Genomic DNA, 15748 nt, shown 5'->3' with positions numbered 1-15748 from the left:
GGAACCACACACCTTGAGAATCACTACTATATAATATTCTGTTGTATGAATATGTCGTGAATTATCAAATCTACTGTTGGTGGGCATTTGGATTGTTTCCAATTTAGAGCTATTTAGATAATACTGCTATGAATAGTTTTATACATGTTTCTTCAGGCATATATGCACACATATCTACTAATAATATACATTTGCTGGGTCATAGGGTAAGGATATTTGAAATTAGTGAATAGAATCAAGTGTTTTTGCAAAGTGTTTGTACCACTCTACGCTCCCCAAAGCACTATCTGAGAATTTTGGTTAACCCACATCCTTACCGACACCATGTTTATTATCGCTATATAATGCCCTTCTTTGTCTCTTATAGCCTTTATTTTAAAGTCTATTTTGTCTGATATAAGTTTTGCTACACTGGATTTTTTGTTGTGTTCATTTCCACTTGCATGAAATATCTTTTTCCATTCCTTTACTTCCAGTTTATGAGTATCATTTGATCTGAAGTGGGTCTCTTGTAGACATCATATGCATGAGTCTTGTTTTCTTATCCATTCAGCTACCCTATATCTTTTGTTTGCAGCTTTTAATCCACTTACACTTACAGAGATTATTGATAGGTACATAGCTATTGTCATTTTATTATTCGTATTCATGGAGTTTTTTCACCCCCTTATTCTTTTCATAGAAGTCCCTTTAACATTTCTTGTAATACTGGCTTGCTGGTCATGAATTCCTTAAGCTTTTCCCTGTCTTGGAAGCTCTTTATCTCACCTTCCATTTTAATCAAAAGCCTTGCTGGATAGAGTATTCATAGTTGTAGATTATTGTTTTCCATAACGTTGACTATTTCTTCCCAGTCCCTTCTGGCCTACAAAGTTTCCATTGAAAAATCAGCAGACATTCTTATGGAGGTACTCTTGTAAGTAACTAGCTGCCCTTAACTTGCTGCTTTTAAGATTCTCTTTGTCTTTGACCTTAGGCATTTTAATTATGATGTGTCTTGGTGTGGATCTGTTTGAATTCCTCTTGTTTAGGACTCTTTGTGCTTCCTGAACTTGTATGTCTAATTCCTTTGCCAGGTTAGGGAAGTTTTCTGTCATTATTTCTTGAAATAGATTCTCAGTCCCTTGCTCTCTCTCTTCTCCTTCGGGTACTCCTATGATGCAGATATTGTTACACTTCATTTTGTCTCAGAGGTATCTCTCTCTCTTTTTTTTGTTCCTGTTGGTTTTAATGAATGGCAGTACCACATCATATGCTACACCAGTTCAGTGTGAATGTTTTCTGATAAAAACTTTCTGATAGTAAAACTGCTTCCTTTTGTATCACTCAAATATCCATCCCAAGCAGAGGGAAGTGAAGGCTGGATGTGCTCTAAGTTTTGTAAGGGAAATCAAAGTCGATGTGTTCCCTTCTTTGCAAGGAGATGGGGCACAGAGAGTGAGTTCTAGCCCCAAACAAATGGACTAACAAGCAATAAACATAGTGTTACATCCTTCCCAAGAGACCTGCCTTCCCTTAAAAAGGAACTACATCCTCAACCCGCAGATATTTTTAAGGGCAGCAGTGGCTCACACTGTTTCTTGCAGCAGAGTCCCAGGCTCCTCCTGGAGCCTCTACCCTCTATCTACCACTAGCGGTAATGGACCAGAGTACAGTTGGCCTTAGCCATCTTGTGCATGTCGTGCTTCTTCTTGATCACAGTGCTCTGTTTGTGAAAAGCCTGCATCAGCTCATGCAACATCTTCTCTAGCATCAGCATCCACTGGTGCTTCTTTTCCCTGCAGTCAGTGATCATCCGCTTCATGGCCAGGAAGTGGCAATGCCAGTCAGCTAGTAGCACAGGGACCTGGTAGAAATGGCCACCCTTGAGGATGGGTACCAGTCCAATCACAGGCTCACAGTTTTTCAGTGCTTGGTGGAAGATGGTGTAGAGGTTGTGTTTAATGGCTTCCCATTCCTCTGCAGAAGCAGTATGGTACTTCTCACACTGCTTCTTTTTCACAACTTCCAAGGTCTGTGTCATGAGGGATCTGGCCAGTACTTTGTTTCTTCTTTTCATCATCATGTTGGTTAATTTACTAATCAATGGGTCTTCAAACACAGAGCTTGTTTTCATTGCTGGGGAAGTTTTAATAAGCTGAGTCTTCCTAAGCTTCCGATCAAACTTCTCAGTTAGATCAGACGAGGGCTTGCAGTAATATTCCTTGTCAATCTGGGTATCCCTGTATTCAGGGCCATAGTTGCTCCACCTCACCAGGGTAAATCTTGGAAGCTGCAGGACAGCATTCTACAAGTCCAGTGGTAGGCCTGGCCACTCTCGCTCAGTTTTCACCATGGGGGCATCTCTTTTGGATTTCCATGAGGCTTGTCTCAGAGGTTTCTTAAACTATACTCATTTTTTAAATTGTTTTTTTCTTTTTGTTGTTCTAATTGGGTATATTCTGCTACCTTGTCTTCGGTTCACCGAACTGATCTTCTGCTTTGTCTAGTTTCCTGCTGAATCCTTCTGTTGTAGTTGTATTCTTCATTTCAGTTATTGTATTCGACATTTCTGTCTGGTTCTTTTTTATGGTTCTATGTCCTTTTTTATGCTTACTGTCTCTCTGTTAGGTTCTCATTGTGCTCATCCATTCTCCCTCTAAGTTCGTTAAGCATCCTTATAACCATTATTTTGAACTCTGTCTCTGGTAGATTGCTTGCCTCTATTTCATTTAGCTTATTTTTTGTTGTTTCATTTGTGGTAAGTTTCTTTGTTTTCTCATTTTAGTAGACTCTCTGTGTTCATTTCTATGTGTTAGGAATACTTGTTTAGTCTCTAGGCCTTGGCCAGATGGCCTCATATGGAAGGTGTTCTATGTGGTCCAGTGGTGCACTCTCCTTGATCTTCTGTGCTGGGAGCTCTGGATGCGATCTTTGTGTGGGTTGCATGTGATCTTTTGCTGTAACGAAGCCTTTATTGGTGTTAGTACATCAGTGGATTGGATTAATGCTCAAGCTAACAGTGGGAATTGGCCCTGTCCACAGGGTTAGAATTGCTATGTGGATGCTGACCCCACTGAGTTGGATTTGCCCTAGCAGGCTTGAGTACTTATTGAGACCAACCTTTGTGCGTACGGCTTATGGAGCTAGTCAAGATCTTCTCTGTTGTGGTCTAGTGCCAGCCTCTGGATGCTTTGATTTTGTGGCCCCTTGGAAGGTGCTCCCCAGTAGGCCAATGTCAGCCACTGCCTTTGATTGCTCAGGGCTACCTGGTGGGAGCTACAGAGCAATCCGCAGATGGTTGTTGCCTATGCTGAATGTATAGGTAAGTGGAAGAGACAATGCCATAGGCTACGGTCCAGTTATCCCCTGTCCCTGATCTAGGGAAGTTTAGCAGAAGGACTAGTGCTCCTCAAGACATGACTCTGCCTGTCAGTTTCCCATAAGTCTCTGAAACTGGAAGATCCTCTGAGTGATATGCGTGTTGGTTGGTGGAAGGGCCCCAGAAGTCTCCTGGATCTATTGAGCAAATTCCCCCCTGCCACAGCAGTGTTAGTTTACATGCCAGTGCTGTCTCCATAGCTCCATGTATAAGTTTCAAATAGTAGCAAGGCCAGATATTACCCACCTGAGGCCTGCAAACACCTGAATTCTGTTTAAGAATTACTAAAGCACTCGGGCATGTGTTTGTGTCCTGCCACTAAGAGCTTCTCCCAGATGCATGAACTTTGCATGTACCACCTGAACTGAGTGATGTTTGGTGTTGAATTCATGTCCCAAGGAAAGCACTGGATGGGACTGGGTTGCCTGGGACCAGGCTTGCCACAGGTGATTTGTGGGTTAGGTGGGGTGGCATCTTCATGAGGCATAAGGCTGTCAAGACTATACAGCAACAACTTTTCTGCCAGCTCTTTGACCACAGATTCCCACAAAAGTCACATATCACTGCAAAACCTACTGCCATCTGGGATGGGTTCACCAAATCCTGCGATCTTCCCAAGCAGTATTGTGTCTTATGCTGGCAGCAGCGATCTTCCCATCACTGTTTTCCCTGAAATTTGCTCACTGTACAAGCTGACATCTGTTACCTGCACAGGATGTACAACCCCAGATAAGGGTAGGGTAGGGACGGCTGCCTGTCATTGTGCTACAGGCACTTTGTGGCTTGGGTGAAGTGGTATCTGAGTAAATTAAGGCCGTCAGGCCAACACATACTCAGTTTTGCTGCAACTTCTGTGCCCACGCATTCCCGATGTAGTCACAGATCACAGTGACACCAGCTGCCATCTGGGGCTGTCCCACAGACCCCTGTGACCCCCCAAGTGATATTGCAGTTTGTGCAAGCAGCACGGGTCTATCTGCAACTGATTTCCCCTAAATATGCTCACTATGCTAGCGATGATTATTGACTGTGCAAAATGCACAAGCCAGGAGAGGGGCAAGGCGGAGCCAGTTGCCTATAGGCTGCTGGGGGCAATTTGTGAGTTGGGTGGGGTGGGATTTCAGAGAGAATGGCCTTCAGGCCAATAGAACTTCAGTTTTGCTACAACTTCCCTGTCCACCTGCGTGTTCCCACAAAAAGTCACAGTTTACAGCAAGACCAGCTGCTGTCTGGGACTGGCCCACAGCTCCTTGCGATTTTCCCAGGCTCATACTGGCAGCAGTGATCTCACCAAAATTGTCCCCGAAATGCATTCACAGCTGTGGTCTGCTGCCTATGAGGAATCTTCATCCCTGGGGAGAGGCAGGGTGGGCCGGCTGTCTAGTGGGTCGATCTCCTCAGGACAGTGCAGCTTCAGAATTGGCTGCGTGGGAGGAGGAATCTGCATAGGCCAGCTGATGCTGCAGGTCTGTATATTGTCTTATAGCTGTACCTTCCCTGCCCTCCCCCCCAACTAAGGCACAATGGCAGCTTCCAGTGCAGCCCTTGTTCTGGCCCCAGGTAATGCAATCTTTCCCCATATGAATCTTGTCTGAGCCTCCATCCCTCTGCTGGAGTCCAGGTTGAGTATCCATGACTGAGAGAGCCTGTGCATGGACCCTTTAATGGGGCATCTTGGATTTCAGTCACCTTCTGTCTCACCCTGACAGCTAGAATCCCCTCTGATTTTTACAATCAGATCAGATTTTTTTGAGGAATTCCTCTTTCCTGGGCTTTTATTAAATTTATAATAAGTATTTCATGGAGCCTGTGTGTGTGTGTGTGTGTGTGTGTGCGCACGTGCGTGCGCACACCATTGTATTGCATGCCTTTGAGGCCTTCGTTTGCAGTTTCTCTGGAAATTCAAAACCCTCAGAAACATACATGCTTCTACAGAAATAAACACCCACATATACAATCAACTAATATTTGACAAGGGAGTCGGGAATACATGATGGGGAGAGAATTGTCTCTTCAATAAATTATGTTGTGAAAACTCGATTACCATACGCAAAAAAAATGAAATCAGATCATAACCTTATAGCACTCACAAAAATTAACTAGAAATGGATTGAATATTAAACATAAGACCTGACACTATAAAATTCCTAGAAGAAAACATAGGGAAAAAGTTTTGTGACATTTATGTTGAATATAAAAGCAAAAGCACAGGCAACAAAAGCATAAATCAATAAGCAGGACTACATCAAAACAGAAAGCCTCTACACAGGAAAAGAAAGAATCAACAAAATGAAAAAAGTTATGGGATGGGAAAAATATTTTCAAATCACATATCTGATAAAGGGTTAATATTCAAAATATCTAAGGAATGGAAGCAGCTCAAAAACAAAAAAAAAAACATGATTTAAAAATGAGCAGAAAAAAGGAATAGAGATTTTTCCAAAGAAAACATGCAAATGGACAGCATAAACATTAAAAAATGCTCAAATTACTAATCACCAGGCAAATACAAATCAAACTCACAATCATCACAAAGACAAGAGATAACAAGCGTTGACAAGGATATGAAGAAAAGGGAACCCTGGTACAGTTGGTGGGATTATAAATTGGTGTAGCCGTTGTGAAAAACAGTATGGAAATCCCTCAAAAATTAAAAATACAACTACCATATGATCCGGCAATCCCACTTCTGGTTATATATCCAAAGGAAATGAAAACAAAATATCAAAGAGACACCTACACTTTCATGTTTACTGCAGCATCATTCACAATGACCAAGATATTGGAATAACTTAAGTATCCATCAATGGGTGAACAGATAAATAGGTGTTATACAATTGACTCTTAAGAAACACGAGATTGATTGAACTTTGTGGGTCAATTCATATGAGGATTTTTTTCAATAAATACTATAACTTTATCTTCTCTTCCTTAAGATTTTCTTAATAACATCTTCTTTTCTTCAGCTTACTTTAATGTAAAACTACAGTGTATAATACACATAACATACAAAATATGTGTTAATGAATTATTTATGTAATTGGTAAGGCTTCCAGTCAGCAGTAGGCAATTTTGTAAAGTTTTAGGCAAATCAGAAGTTACATGCTATTTTTGAGTATGGCAGCATCAACACTCCTAACCCTTGCATTGTTCAAGGGTCAACTGTGTATATACAATATAGTACTATTCATCTATGAGAAAAAAAATTCTTAAATTTGCAACATGGATGTACCTTCAGAGCATTATGCTAAGTGAAATAAGTCAAAAAGAGAAAAACAAATACTCTTTGATCTCATTTATATGTGGAATCTAAGAAAGCTGAAGTCATAGAAACAGAGAGTAGAATTTTGGTCACTAGGGTCTGGGGAGATGTTGGTCAAAGGGTACAAACTTCCAGTTAGAAAATGATAAGTTCTGGGGACCTAATGCACAGAATAGTGAATATAGTTAACAATATTGTATTATATATTTCAAAGTTACTGAGAATAGATTTTAAGTGTTCTTACAAAAAAAGTAATGGAATTATATGACATGAAGATGTGTTAGCTAACACTATGATGAAAGCCATATTATATTAGAGTATTAGATCAACACCTTAAAACTTATGCAACATTACGTAAATCAATTATATCTCATTGAGCTGAAAAACAAACAAATAAGAAAAAAGAAAACTTACAGGCTTCTAGTCTCATTTCTTCTGGTCAGTCCCATGATAAGGTAAGCACATACTAATATATTTTCCTGGCTAAGTTTTTTATCTTGTATCTGTTTGATTACTTTTATTTATTGGCCTCTGTGTCTTAGCTCACCCTTTCTAGCACAACTCAATGGTGGATACTTGGAGGTCATCTAAAAATAGTTTTAAGTAAATGTGGTTCAGCATCCTGAGGGTTAGATTTGACAGCACCCCTCCTGAAGCCCACAGTGGGAGGAGAGTGGAGGAGACATCAGAAACATGACAGAGTGAGAGACATTCCCAGATCTCTCCCCTTGAAATGACAATAAGCTGAACATCTAAAACTCAACAAAAAACACCCAAACTGTACACCAGCACGTCTGAGTGTGGGATCTGTGCATAAGAGCTACTACAGGTCAGAACTCTGGGTGGTGAGTGGTGGACTGGGAGAAATAAAAAAAGCTGCCTCTCACAGCCAGAGATCCCCGTAGGAGGAGAGGGAAGGGATAAGGTGCAGCAAGTTCCCTGAGCATCCCTGCCTGGGACTTGTGAGCTCCACCATGTCCCGCAGCAGGGCCCCTCCCCATATCCTCTGAGACCTAACACCATGGAGCCTCAGGGGAATCTGAGCAAATGCTACCGAACTGTCATTAACACTGACAGGGACTGAGAATGAGGGTAGCGAGCATGATTAAATAGCTACAAGAAAAGAAAAAGCATTATTAAGGCTTTATATAAAGCAGCAACTCAAGAGGTTTAGACGCTGCTTACTGGAAACTAACATAAAAAAGCCTTTTATGCAGCAGGCTAGAGAGAACTCTATAACAAATGTTTCTGGAAGAAAGGCAGAATACACTTCCATTAATGCCCAGATGGAGAAATAGTCCATTAAACACCACGAACAACCAAGGTGACAAGGCATATCTGAAAGAAACAAACCAAAACAATCCAGAAAATAAGCTTACAGATATAGAAATATGCAACTTAAATGACAGAGAATTCAGGATGGTACTTCTGTATAAACTAAATGAGATCCAAAACAAATCATACCAAAAATTTCAACAATTGAAAAAACCAGATGAGCAGAATGAATTCTTTAGCAAGGGGATTGAAACACTCAAAAATAACCTAATAGACCTTCTGGAGATAAAGAACGCACTGCAAGAGTTGAAAAATGAAACAACAAGCTTGGGAAATAGAGTCGCCAAATGGAGGAAAAGATCAGTGATATCGAAGACAGAAATCTAGAAATAAATCTAGAAGGAAAAAGAGAGAAATCAAAGAATGAAAAATAATGAAAAATACAAGAACTAGCTGATATCATCAGGAGAGGAAATAAGAATAATGGGAGTTCTCAAAGGGGAGAAAAAGGAACAGGGATCAGAAAACATTTTCAGACAAATAGCCGACGAGAATTTACCAAATCTAAGGAATGAGCTGGAGCTTGGAATTCAAAAAGTCAACAGAATACCCAATTATCTCAACCCAAAAAGGCCTTCTCCAAGACACATTACATTCAAATGATCAAAAATCAATGACAAAGACAGAATTCTCAGGGCAGCCAGGGAGAAGAAGAGGGTAATCTATAAAGGAAAGCCCATTAGATTATCCTCAGACTTATAAGTGCAAACCTTAGAAGCCAGAAAGGAACTACCAGCCTAGAATAATGTATCCAGCTAAGCTCTCCTTTAGATATGAAGGAGAAATAAAGACCTTTCCAGACATACAAAATTGAGGAACTTCTCCACTACGAGGCCTGTGTTACAGGAAATACTGAAAGGGGTCAGCTCACCTAAAACAAAATAACAAAAAAAGTACATAATTAGTAGTAAGGTGACAAGCAGTCTGATATAAGCAGAGGAGTGCAACCCGTACTAAGAATGGCATTATAAGCTTAAACAATAAGAGATTTGCTATAGGAAGATAGTAATGAATGAATGTTCAGCATACATAGGGACAAACTGAGACAAAAATGACTGAAAAGGGGAGGATTCAAAGACCCAAATTCTCAAAGATGCAAATCACATATCACTTATATGTGGGATACGAACCTAAAAGCAATGAATAAACAGAACAAACAGAGACTCATGGACATGTACAACAGACTAGTGGTTACCAGAGGGCAGGATGGGAGGAGGGAGGTAGATTGCATAAAAGTGTTAAAAATGTGGTGATAAAAGCCATCCTGAGAAAAAAAGAAAGAGGCTAGAGTCATCACTCTGCGTGACTTCAAATTATACTACAAATTGACAGTAATAAAACAGCATGGTATTGGCAGCAAAACTGACACAGGAACCAATGGAACAGAATTGAGAGTCCAGAAGTAAACCCATATTTATATGGGCAAATAATTTTTGACAGAAAACCCAAAAACATACAGTGGAGAAAGGAAAGCCTCTTCAATAAGTGCTGCTGTGAAAACTGGAAAGCCACCTGCAAAAGAATGAAACTAGACTGTTGTAAAATGGATTAAGGACCTGAATATAAAACCTGAAACCATAAAATGCATAGGGGAAACCATAGGAACTAAATTCCAGGACCTTGGACTTAAAGAGGATTTTATGAATCTGACCTCAAAGCCTAAGGAAGTGAAAGCAAAAATAAATTAATGGGACTACACCAAACTAAAAAGCTTCTGCATAGCAAAAGAAATCATCAACAAGGTAAATAGACAACCATCTCACTGAGAAAATATATTTGCAAGCAATTCATTCGATAAGGGCCTAATTTCCAAAATATACAAATAATTCATACAACTCAATAACAACAACAAAACAAATGATCCAATCAAAAAAATGGGCAGAAGACTTGAACAGACACTTCTCCTTAGAGGGCAAATGGCCAACAAATATATGAAAAGATGCTTAACATCACTAGCTATTAGGGAAATGCAAATCAAAATCATAATAAGATACCATCTCACACATGTTAGAATGATTATAATTAATAGGGAATGTAATAACAGATATTGGAGAGGATGTAGAGAAAAAGGAACACTCATACACTACTGGCGGGACTGCAAATTGGTACAGCTCCTATGGAAAACAGTATTGAAGTTACTCAAAAAACTGAGAATTGATCTGCCATATGATCCAGCAATCCTGCTAACTGGGTATTTACCCCAAAGACTTCAAAACTCATATCCGAAAAGATATTTGCACACCAATGTTCATAGCAGCATTATTCACAGTGGCCAGGACATGGAAACAACTGAAGTGTCCTATGATAGATGATTGGCTAAAGAAGCAGTGGTACAGAAAAAAACAATGGAATATTACTCAGGCATAAGAATAAATGAAATACTGCCATATGTGACTGTATGTATGGACCTTGAGATAATTATGCTAAGCAAAATAAGCCAGACAGAAGAAGTTGAAAACCGCATGATATCACTTATATGTGGGATATAAACTCAAAAGCTATAAATGAACAGGAGAAGCAAACAGAGACTCATGGACATGGGCAATAGACTAGTGGTTACCGGACAGTTGCAGGGAGAGGGGAGGTAGATGAGATAAAGGGAGTCAAATATGTGGTGACAGAAAGAAATCTAACTGTGGAAGGTGAACACACAGTGTAAACATATATACGCCTTACTGTTAAAATGTAAAGCTGAAACTTACTGGATTTCTTAAACCGATGTCATCATAAAAATAAAACAAACAAACAAACAAACAAACAAAATAAATAAATAAATAAATAAATAAGCAGATGAAATTTTTTTAAAAATAAAGAAAATAAAAATAGTTTTAAGTAGGAAGAAATTCCTTTTCCTTGATTATTGGTAAATCCCATTGTTGGATGAGAACTCTTAAATGGAGATTCCTGAAAAATACTTGGCGCTGAAATTTTATTTCCTGCTAATATTGTCTTATTGATTACCATTGCTTTATTTTAGAATATTAAAAGTGGTTTTTTTCCAACTCCGAAATTTCTATAAATTATAAGAATTTTAGTAAAATTATATTATAAACCACAAGCATAGCATGGTTTTCATTGTTTACCTCTGGACTGCATTGTGACCCTGCATTGTGACAACTCAGTAGCTAAAAGCAGCACATATTCAAAAACATACCAACATTTTGAATTAAAAAAAAACACTTCTGTAACACTTTAAGCTCAATCAGAAGCATGTGGTCTGACTTCCAAGATATCCTAGATCAGTGGTCCCTAACCTTTTTGGCACCAGGGACCGGTGCTCCTATGAAAATCTAATGCCTCATGATCTGAGGTGGAGCTAAAGTGAGGATGCTAGCGCTGGGGAGCAGCTGCAAATACAGATGAAGCTTTGCTTTCTCACAAGCCTCTCACCTCCAGCTGTGTGGCCCCGTTCCTAACAGGCTACCGACCAGTACCAGGTCCACGGCCCGAGGGTTGGGGACCCCTGTTAGGTGACTGTTTTACATTTAACAAAAATCCACCAGCTTTAAGGCATGAAAAATCTTCCCTTGGCACTTGTTACCTAGGCATTTCCACATTTTCAAGATATGAGGAAACAATGAATTTTCTCTGTCACATGTAGAGAGAATAATTATAACTAAATCATATCTCCAGTGATATTATATAAGATAATGCATCTACCAAACAATCATAAAATGCTATTTTAAAAGGAACATTTTTAGAATAATAAAAAAAACTTGCTAAACTAAAAACTATGAAATCAGAAACGGAACACTCAATAAGAGCAAAGTAAAAAATATGGCTAATAGGACATCAAAGAAAATGCAAGGACCTCCTGTATTCAAATGAATTGAAAACATATTTTTAAAAAAACAGGTGGAAAATATATGGGTAAATTAGATATAATAACTAAGAGAATTCAACAAAAAATAATTAGTTATTCTAAGGAAAATAAAAAGTTACAGAGGAGATCAAAAGTATCACAGTACAATAACTGGCTCACCTGTTAATTGCACTTACACAGTCAAAGCACTGTAAACACAGTATCTTTATAATAGGAAAATGAAGGAAAAAGAAGACCACATGTGTATCATGTGGGTATGAGTGTGTATTTTAAAAAGGGCAAAATCCTCAAGTGCCATAGTGAGATGTCAACAGATGTCTAAAGCTGAAAAATCAAGACATGGCAAATATTTAGTTCAGAAAAAATGAAATGAGTATCAAAATAGAACAACATAAAGGCCAATATGGCTTCCTCTGGAGAGGAAACAATGAGTGAAGAGGACTGCTGTTTTTATAACAAGCTTTGAAAAGATATTTAATTTTTAAACCATGTGCCCAAATGCAATGATAACGAGACTATAAATATATAACACTGCCAGGACTCCACAACTTAAGTATAGTTCCAGAATAAACAGAAGCATCAGAATTGGGCATCTCATTTTTTTCATCACTATCAATCATAGGCTACTCATGGAGAACCTAATAGCCTTTTGGAGTCTTTCATTAGTGTCTTCTATGAGTCCCACTTAACTTTAGCAAGATAGAATCTTGGAAAAGTAAATGAGAAGGATGGATGAAAGCAGGCATAGTGATCTTCAGAGAAGAGTTAAGCAAGGAGAACAAAAGAAGTATTTCAAGGGCATTCAGAAATTTTTTTTAATGAACAATGTAGAAGTCTATGTTCAGCTGAGAAATTACAGCAGCAGAAGGCACATCAGTTTGGTTTATGTAGATATCAAAGACTACAGGTTCCCGGATAACAAAATCATAATTTGAAAAAAAGGATTGTTATAAAGCTATGAACCATCTTCATATGTGTACTGATTTTGTGCAACAGAGCCTTATAATTCTAGCCAATCATGAAGATAGCTACAAACCATTAGTTAATTCATATCATGTATGACAGCATTAATCATAAAGTGGTTTAATATTGTGTTTGAAACTAAATAGGACAAAACTTCCTCGATGCTTTCAGAGGCTGCATGCATCCAACTTCCTCTAACATTATTTGCGAAGTTGCACAATGTTTAAAAAAAATTAATAAAATGATGTAGTCCTTACCTAGTGAGTAAAGGTGTTTAATAAATATTTTATAAAGATGAAACAGACCTGGGAAAGTAGGGTGGAATTGGCTGAAAATTAAAGGTACAGAGCTCTTAAAAGTACAAACTTTTAGATTGAGGTGACAACAAGAATAATCACAGGGGAATGTATAAGAATGATATAGTCATGCGGAAAATGACAAGAACTCCAGATTATGTTGATATATAGACTTATTTGTGTGAAAATGTTGTTAAAAATAACATCAAACTGTTCAAACATTCTGCTTCACTGATTACAGTTACGCAAAATCATGATACTAAATGATACGAAAATGAATGAAGTCCTATAGAGTTTAATATTCAGTGGGTTCTATTTTCTTCTGTAGAAATGTTGTTAATAACTCCACTAAACCTGTTGATGCCAAACACCTAGGAGTTATGTTTGATTCATTCCTGTCCCTCATAACCTAAATCTAATCTCTCTGCAACTTTTATAGACTTTGCCTCCAAAATAGATATCAATTTTGTCCACTTATCTACCTCCACTACTGTTCCCATTGCTAAGTGACCTTTATCTGGATAACTAAAATATTCTCCTAGCTGTCTCTCAGCTTCCACTTTTGGCCATCATCAATCCAAACGACAACTGGACTGTCTTTTTTAAAACATAAATCAGTCATGTCACTTTACAGCTGAAATCTCTTCAATGACTGCCCATTGCATCTAGAATAAACTCCAGATTTCTTACCCTGACCTAAAACCCCTCTCTGATGTGGACCCTGGCTCTCTGACCCCACTATGCTCCAATACACTGGGCTCCTTTCTGTTTCTCCAACACTCCAAGCTCACACCTGCTTTTATGCCTTGTACTTTCTCTTCCTCTGCCTGGAATTCTTCCTTTGATCTTTGCATGGCTAGTTCCTTCTTGGCATTTGCATCTCAGAACAAACATCCTCTCCTTTGAGAGAGACCTTCTCTAAGCACCCAAAACAGTTATATTATCATATCACCCAATTCATTTTAAAACAGCACTTTTCACTACCTGATATTTTATGTGTTTATTTATTTGGCTACCCCATATTAGAATGCAAACTCCACAAGAGTAAAGACATTGTCTTATCCACTGCCATATTTGCAGTACCTAAAACACTATCTGAAACATGATTTGTGAAAAATATTTTTTAAAAAAATGAATGAAAAAGGGATGAAAAGAAATTCATTATTAATAATTTAAGGAGATGTTCAATCGTTAAGATTTTTGTTCTGAGGGCACAGTAAGCTTTCAAAATAATTCAAAATAAGGAAAAATCTGAATACACAGAAAATGGAATGTATATGTCTGTCCTCTTTCTCCACGTCTCAGAAACATGAGAAATCACTTGCCCCTAGCCTCTTTCCAAGAAGGTAAACAAAATAAATGATCGCACAACAAGTAAACTTCAGAAAGGAGAATAAAACCCACCTCTCCTGAGTTCCACTATGGTATTTTTCCCACGCCTTCTTTATTACTAAAAGTCAATATTTTGGTAATTGTGAAATACTGGTTCTATTATGGCATAACAAATCTTAAAAGGAAAGTTTATTTGTTAGTGAGGAGGCCTAATGAATTAAAGAAAGAAGTTTTACTAATGAGTACGTGGTCTGCTGTGTGTGAGTACTTAAAATTGTAAAACAAAGATAAATTATACATGTATAATCCTCACAAAATACTAACATTTAGCCAAACCTGAATGATGACATTTAGAAGTTGGAGATATATGACAATATAGTTGTTAAAAGTTATTTGTAACATTGCAAATGTTGCAGATGAAAATTAAATTTTAACATATTATACTTTAAATTCATGGAAAGATTGTGTATAGTAAATCATTTTCACTTTCAAGTAATAGAAGTTTAAAGAAATATTTCTCAACTATTGAGTCATGCTTTTCTTTTAGGCATAAGCCTATATATAGTCCTAGTTAGCTGAGCGAGCTTTTTTTTTTTTTTTTCAATTTAAGGTCAGAATACCAAAAGGTCAACTTAACCTGGGTGTCTAAAAACTTCCAAAAATTATCTGTAGAATTAATAATAGTTTAAAAGATTTCCAGATCACACCATGCTTTCACATTTATATTTCAATCACTTTAATTGTACAAACACCCTAACACTCACAATTAATGGTTATAACTGCCTCCAGATCATATACAGGAGACTGTGATCCTTATATCCTACAGCAAATTATTTTGAGTAGAAAATAGATGAGACAAAGGAGTCACAGCTATCAGTATGTGACATGTGTGCATTTGCAAATCAAGCCAAAGTATTATATGACTGACACAGAGTTGGGCTATGCTGGGAACATGAAAGATAGATTATTCCTGTACTAGAAAAAAATTATAATCCATTGATGAGAAAAAATTTACATTAGTGGCCACATTTACATTTTACACGCATATACAAAGAAAGTAAAATCATAGAAAATAAACTTAAAGAAAAAATAATTCTTCCCTGATAAATATCAGCTCGAACTATTAAATACTGTGAATAGGGTTTCTCAACTTACACGTCTCACTTTTTGGCGTACTCTCTCAGCTTTGATTCCATAACATCTCAAAAAGATTCCAGAGGAGTGCTGAACCATGTGACAAAAGTCTTCAGGTGGGCCTGGAAAATCTTTAAAGAGATCTTTTTCAGTAGGCAAAATGTTTTGTTCAGTTTGTTTTTTGTTGTTTTTTTTTTAATTCTGAAAGCACCAATTTCATTTTCTAAGGGACACCTCTTTTC

The 15748-nt window shown here is 37.9% G+C and overlaps 1 protein-coding gene across 1 annotated transcript; it reads right to left on the bottom strand.

Annotated features, from left to right (window-relative positions):
• Nucleotides 1-1630: 1630 nt before the first annotated feature.
• On the bottom strand, nucleotides 1631-2528 carry LOC107518605 (28S ribosomal protein S7, mitochondrial-like). Its single transcript, XM_036226553.1, is given in 2 exon segments — nucleotides 1631-2345; nucleotides 2449-2528. Coding segments are annotated over 2 exon segments (795 nt in total).
• Nucleotides 2529-15748: the final 13220 nt, after the last annotated feature.

This window comes from Rousettus aegyptiacus, unplaced genomic scaffold (genome assembly GCF_014176215.1).
Source record: "Rousettus aegyptiacus isolate mRouAeg1 unplaced genomic scaffold, mRouAeg1.p scaffold_m13_p_9, whole genome shotgun sequence".
NCBI lineage: Eukaryota > Metazoa > Chordata > Mammalia > Chiroptera > Pteropodidae > Rousettus > Rousettus aegyptiacus.
Note: the sequence above shows the minus strand (reverse complement) of the source record. Positions and strands in the feature narration are given on the sequence as shown.